The sequence below is a fragment of the Miniopterus schreibersii genome (assembly GCF_964146895.1).
Source record: "Miniopterus schreibersii genome assembly, chromosome: 3".
NCBI lineage: Eukaryota > Metazoa > Chordata > Mammalia > Chiroptera > Miniopteridae > Miniopterus > Miniopterus schreibersii.
The window spans coordinates 17,890,850-17,897,790 of record NC_138103.1 but is presented as its reverse complement, the minus strand read 5'-3'; the positions used below and the strand labels follow the sequence as shown (position 1 = coordinate 17,897,790).

At 53.3% G+C, this 6,941-nt stretch overlaps 1 protein-coding gene across 7 annotated transcripts in view; it reads right to left on the bottom strand.

Moving 5' to 3' along the window:
* Positions 1-2,733: 2,733 nt before the first annotated feature.
* CLEC16A (C-type lectin domain containing 16A) overlaps positions 2,734-6,941 on the bottom strand; it is a 199,126-nt gene continuing 194,918 nt past the window's right edge. For all 7 annotated transcript variants that reach the window (XM_081131421.1, XM_081131420.1, XM_081131424.1 and 4 more), the window contains one exon: positions 2,734-6,070. In XM_081131421.1, coding sequence (XP_080987547.1) covers positions 5,715-6,070 — 356 coding nt within the window. In that variant the 3' untranslated portion in view covers positions 2,734-5,714. The remainder of the gene's footprint in view (positions 6,071-6,941) is intronic.

Sequence of the window (6,941 nt, the reverse complement as noted above, 5' to 3'; positions counted from 1 at the left end):
GAAAACAGAGGCAGAGATTGGAGTGGTGCAGCCACAAGCCAAGGAAAGCCAAGGATGGCCAGCAACACCAGAAGCCAAGAGAGGCAGGGAACAGTCTCCCTGGGAGCCCCAGAGGGAACTGGGAACCAACCCATCTGACCCCTTGATTTCAGACCTCTGGTCCCTAGAACTATGAGAGAATAAATTTGTTTTAAGCCATAGTCTCTCGTACTTTGTTACAGCAGCACTAGGAAATGAGTACAGCAAGCGCTACTGGTTCTCAGTTTCCCGAGGTAAAACCTCCCTTTTAATACAGTTGATCCTTGAACAACAAGGGTTCGAACTGTGCAAGCCCAATTACACAAGGATTTAAAAAAATAAATACTGTAGCCCGGCCAGGTGTGGCTCAGTGGTTGAGCATCGGCCTAGGAGATCGTGGTTTGATTCCCGGTCAGGGCACATGACCGGGCTGCAGGCTTGATCCCCAGTCGGGGGCGTGCAGGAGGCAGCTGATCAATGACTCTCTCATCATTGATGTTTCTATGATGTTTTTATCTCTCTCTCTCCCTCTCCTTTCCTCTCTCTGAAATCAATAAAGATATATTTAAAATAAATAAGTAAATACTGTGAATGTACAGGGTGGGGCAAAAGTAGGCTTATAGTTGTCCATATGGAAAATAATACAATAATTAATAAAAAGCAATTCAAGAATAAATTCTGTGTTTTGCATAGTCACAACTGTAGACCTACTTTTGCCCCATCCTGTATTTCCTCTTCTTTATGATTTTCTCAATAACATTTTTTCTCTAATTTATTGTAAGCACAGTATATAATACATATACATATAGAATATATTCATCAATTCCTTGTTATTGGTAAGGCTATTAGTAAAGTTGTTGGGGAGTCAAAGTTATACTCAGATTTTCAACTGCACTGGGCATCAGTGCACCCAGACACTCTTGTTGTTCAAGGATCAACTGTACATTGAATTTAGAAGGTAAGTCAAGAGTGGAGGAAGTGACTGTCCAGGTAGGTGTGCAGGGCATGTGTCCAAGTGGACACACACTACTGTCCGGAGAGAAACTGGACTGAGCTGGGTGGCATTTAGCCCCGGAGGAAGGGTGGTGGAGGTCCTGGGGGGGCAGGTTATGAAGGTCGCTCAGGCAGCAGAGCCCTGTGGCCTCTTGGGCAGGGAGGCTACACAGTGCCCCTCCAGACACTTCAGCACACTTGCAGGAAAGCCCATGCGTTCCCAGCTCAGTGATTCACATTCACCTTCTTTTGGAAAAAGCACTTTGGACAGGGTGGGTTTTCCCAAGCCCTGAAGTGCCTGGAGATGGACCGGAGGGGAAGGGGGTTCCCAGCAGATGGCCTGCTGGAAAGCGATCTGCCCATGTACAGGACTCGAGGTCACTCGCAGGCCTCACCTGCCCTTCCACTTTCTAGGTGCCATCAGAGGACAGGCTTGCTGGCACCTCCATCAGGATAGAACCCCCACACTCTTGCTAGTCATTGGCTGGGCCCCTGGGGAAGCACTGGGCCACTTCCAGCCAGAGGGAGGACACTCATGCTCTGGGCTGCCCCCTGAAGAAAAGCCCGTATTTCCTAAGAGCTGGAGGCAGAAGAGGAAAAGCCAGCGTTTGCTGAGCACCCCGTGTCCACACTGGGCAAAGGGACTTCTACCAGGCACCAGCTTGGGGTCTCACAGGCAGGTCTGGGGCAGCGCATGGTTCTGACGCCAATTCCCGCCTCACCTCCTCTTCCTGCAAACAGCCCAGGCACATGTGGCCCTTCAGACCCTCACCCCTGGTGCCTGTCTCCTCACAGCTGTTGTCCCTGGTTCTGCTGCCCTGAGCCTGCCTTCTACCTTCTCCAAGGTACCCTTCTAGGAAGATCCTTTTTCTACACTAAAGCCACCATGACACATGAGTGCCCATGTGTCCAGAGGCACGGCTGCTACAGGAACGGGCGAGGCTGCAGCCAGACCTCGCACAGTGCTGGGTACCAAGAAGCCAACCTCAACCCAGGGGCTCCAGCGCCTGTGAGGCCCTGGGCTGGGAGCGGACAGGAGCCCTGCTGAGGATACGTGGGGGACTGAAAACCCAGGGCAGCCCGCCCTCTCCTGCCGCCTCCACCTTCCAGCATGGCTTCAACCTGTGGCAGGAGGCAGGGAAGACGGGTGGTGCCCCATTCACTTTGGACTCAATTCGGGTTTTACCTCAAGGCCCAGAAGGTCCGGCTGCTTCTGGGCCAGGTTCAAGCTGGAGCGTCAGGAATTGCCGTAAGAACCCATTTCCAGGGAGTTCCAGGGCTCACGCTGGTGCATGTCACGGCTCTGGAAGGAGCCCGCCCCAGGCAAACTTCACCGATTCCTGGGCCCTTCCACTTCCCCTGGCCCAGCAGAGAGGTTCCCTGTGCCCGTCCTGGGAGACAGGGCTATTAAGGGCACCTTTCCACAGGTGCAGCACCTGAGGCTCGGATGGAGAACCACCTGACCCACAAGTGAAGGGAGCAGAGCATGGACCACGCTCACTACACCTGGCAGGGGGTGGGGGCACTTTCTGGACGAACCGCTGCACCTGAGTTTTCCCAGCTCTGGGCAGGAGCGGCCCCGCCTCCCTTTTAGGAACCGGGGAACACCTGGCCAGAGTGGGGGCAGGGAGGGGCTGTGACAGGCTGAGGGGTCAGACAGCAGAGAACCTTCCCCTTGCCTGCCATGCCTCCCTGCCACAGCACCATGAAGCAGCAGCCGCATTCTGGTAGCTCTTTCGCTTTTATTGCCAAGTAACAATTTACATGGAAGTTCCAGTTTTCATTTCCAGCCTGGTGTGCAGTACCCACAAAGCATGAGTCACACTGGCGAGCAGGTACTTCCCTGGAACGGTCCCTCAACCCAGAAGCATGAGGTTTCCTAACCCTGCTCCTCCTTGGGACAAAATTATTTACATATTTTCAGCTCAGAGGAACATTAGGAACCCTTACAGTTTATACTCAGTGTCAACATGACTACACGAAATATTTATTTATTGCATCTAGAAAAGATGAGAATCAGTTCACCCTGCGCCTTTTTTTTTTTACAGTGCATCTTGAGACCATAGAGAAATCTCGTGTGTCTGTGAAGGGTGGTCTCTTCACTCCCTGTCACTGGTTGATGCCAGTGTTTAAGTGGGAAGCTGCCTTCTGCAGAGAGCACATGGCAGGACGGGCTTGGCGGAGGGGAGGGGGCGGAGGAGGCCTACTGGTGGTGGGAGGACCCTCCCGCCCAACCCTCCCTGGGGTGGGGGTATCTGCCCCACCTTCTCGCCATGGCTTTGGGCTGGTCCCCCTCCTTGAGCTTGCCCATCTTACCTTTGGGGAGAGGTGCCCTCACTCACTCAAACCAGAAGAAACATGTTCTTCTCTGCAGCAACTTTCAAAGCTGAGGGGCCCAGTGTGGACTTGGGGAAGGTGAGACCAACTCAGTCCCTCCTTCTGTAGGAATGTGGAGGTGGGGGGCTGGCTGGGCTGCCTGAGGCTGCCCCCAGAGATCTGAATCTAAGGCCCATGGGTCAGAGGGTACCCCCACCCCCGTCTCTGGGCTCTCCAAGAATTCCTTGCTCTAACTCTCTGCCCAACCTGAGACCCAGTATGCTATTAAGTTTGTGGAGTTCTCCTGAAAACACAGCCGAGCCCACTGCTGTCAAGACAGCCAACACCTGGTGAGATGGGACCTTCATCAGAGCGAAGACCCTAGCCTGCCTCCTCCAGACCCCACACCCCAGCAGAAGGACAGGTGCTCTCCTTCTCAGCATTAAGGTGTCTGGTTAAAGCAGTCCCACCCACACACCTAAAGGTGTCCGGCCCAGGTCAGCTACTGGCAGGCTGTGGCCCCAATCTGTACCTTTCCTTAGACAGTCCATGGAGGCTGGGCTGCGTTCAGCTCCCCAAGCCTGGGGAATGCTGTCAGAGGTGCCTGGGACATGCTGGCCCCTGCCCAGGACCTTCTCTTTCAGTGCTTGGAGGCAATGAAGCCGCCTGGAACTACTGGATTTCTGACAGCTAGTGGGCGGTCCTTGGTCCACCTGGTAAGTCACTTGCCTTCTCAATTCTGCTGCCCGAGTTATTTGAAACCAGAAGTGCATGGGCCTGCAGCTGGCTTGTTTCTATGTCCAAGCAGAAGGAGATCAAGCAGGGCATGTGGCTGGCTGCTGGAGAAGTGGGTGCTACCGTCCCTGATGGCACCTCCTTTCCCCCTACAGACTGTCCTCTTCTGTCCCACCTGGCTCTGCTGATGGTTGTGCCTTGTCCCTCTTGCTGTGGCCCCTGAATTTCAGCCTAAATGGGTCTTTTCTTTGTTGAAGATTGGTGGGCACAGCTATCTGGAGGGCTTCTGACAACTGGAGAGACCTGTCCCCATAGGCACCACTCCCCCTCCTCTGCAGGAACTCTGTTTCCTTTGGGAGGCTGGAATCTGGCCTCAGCAGGCCCTGATGTGACGGCTGGATTGAGGGGGGTGGTGAGGGCAGCATCCTCTAATAGGTGGGGGATGAGCACTCAGAGAGTCTTCTGAGGCGACCCAGTTACTGGGCTGGGCCATGCTGACACCCCGGTGGACACATGGAGGGAAGCTGTGGAAGGTCTCAGCGCAGAGAACTGCCCCCCATCCCAAAGGGAGAAGGGGGGGTTCATTTAACAAACAAGCTGTGTCTCTGCGGCAGCAGCAGAGAGGAAGGGTGCACACAGAGTCAGGAGGCAGGCGACGCGGAGGGTGGCTGCCATGGCCTCTGCTCCCCATCATAGCCACTGGGGCTGGGGGCTTAACGATCCCAGGTGATTCCTTCTTAGACAAATGGAGATGGCAACAACTGAAGGGGATGCTGGGAAACTGTCCTGTTTGCTTTCAGTCCAGAGTCGAGGAATGGGCCCTGAGCGGGAGCTGACTGCACTGGGCCTTTCATTGAAAAAAGCTTTCAGGTAGCGAGAGGCCCCTTGGCTGCCAGGGCAGAGAAACCTCCCGCCCTTCTGCTCTGTGTGTACCTGAGAATACATGTATCTCCTTTATTTTGTTTAAAAAATACTCTAAGCTTTCCAGGAAGGTACTTATCACCCCACAGGCTTACAGAGTTAGTAATAAAGAAATAAGAATCACTTAAGAAAATGGAGAACTCTAAACCAAAACACTGGGAAGTTTGGGGGAAAATGAAAATGAAATCTTAACAGTCATCTTACACTTTTTACATGACATCAAACCTTAGCATTGAGGATTTTTTTGGACTTTTCAATAAAATAGGTGCTTTTAAAATAAATGCTTTTCGCCTGCTGCCAAAGCGGAAATAAATACCCAAAGGAGATGTTTATCGAAGTTCACTTTTCTACAAATTTCTACCTACAGTGACCTTGTGTGCTTCTTCCATGCACGCTGGGGATGGTACGGAGGAGCTGTGAGCCTGGGAGGGCTGGCTGATGAAGGGGGTGGTGCTGGTGGGTCCTGCCACCCGGGCTGCGGGGCTTGCAGACCAGGAACCCTATCTCCTCGAGGTGTGGCTTCAGCCCTCTGGGTTTGCTGGGGTGTCTCCACCAATCCCAGCTGCTCTCAAAGAAGTGTGAAGTGAAAGAGGAATTCAAACGGAGTCAAGGAGCACAAGGTCGGTAGTGAAGATGGTCATTGCGATGCTCCCAATGTGTCCTTGGAGTCAGTGGCACTGGGTCCCTACCAGCGGGGCCACACGAACAGAGGGAGGCTGCTTAGTGGGGACTTAGTGCTTGGTGGGGTCCGCTGCCTCTGGATGCGCAACCTCCTCACCTGGGGTCACTGCACTCTCTGTGGCTAATGTAGGTGGCGGGGGGATACCTGTGAGGGTACGGAGGCTGTGGGGGTCCACAGGTGGGATGAGGGTCAGCGACTCCACGCTCAGCGTGTCAGCAGTATCCTCACAGAGCAGGGAGATGGTGGGCTGCTGGGTTGGGGTGAGGCTGGGGGGCAGGCTGACTGTCTCCGTGTCCACGCTCTTTGCCAGGCTCTTGCAGGACCTGGCGTCTGCTTCCATTTCACTGACGATCACCAACTGGCCGGGAAGGTTAGGCTGAGGCTGTTCTATAGTCGCGGGGTCATCTTGGTGGGGGGAAAAACAAAGGGACACTTAGCTCTGAGACATTCTGCTCCCATTGGCACCCTCAGCTCCTGTCCTGAACCAAGGCCCCGGGAAATCTGGGTGGGAGGTGGCAGTGTTGAGGGAATAGCTTGCTCCACTTCCTCCTTTTGGGGACATAGAAACTGGTAAATCCAGCCTGACCTAGGACTGGGGGAAATGGGTCAGGGCCCACGGATACCCTCACTTGTGATGCAAGGGAAAGATGAGGGGCTTGTGCAAAAATCAAGGAGTGGACTCTGGAAGCCCAGTTCCTGGGTGCCAGGAAATGGCCCCGGTGGGCTGTATGTATGCCAGTCCTGAGCCACCTGCCTGAGGAAAAACACACGTTCAGAGAGGAAATGGGCTTGGGGGTGCTTATCACTTCCCCGCCATTTCCAGAGTCTAATTTGGTGACATTTACCCAAGAGGGAACTCACTGCAATATTTAAAAAGAAAAAAAAGGGAATCCTATAGAACTTTTTAACTTGCATAACCAAACACAAAGTTCAGACTGGTTGGTCTCCTGTTCCTTCTTGAAGTGCTGAGTTAGCACTCAAAAAGGGACCATAACCCCCGGGGCCATTCCTGTTCCCACAGGGAGAAACCAAGTCAGGAGAAAGGCAGGGGAGCCTCCGCCTGATACACTTATTCTCAAAGTGGCAATTTCTTTTTTGGGTGCTTTTCAAAATTCTTGCTTATATTACAGACAAATGGCCTAATTTGCTTTCCAATGATGAATCTGCCTGGACAGAAATGCCAGTTGTGACTGGAGCGCATTGTGGAAAACATCTTCTAGGATGCCACATGCCCGTAATTTGAAAACATTGATAAGGCTGTGGGCATCTCGCCTGG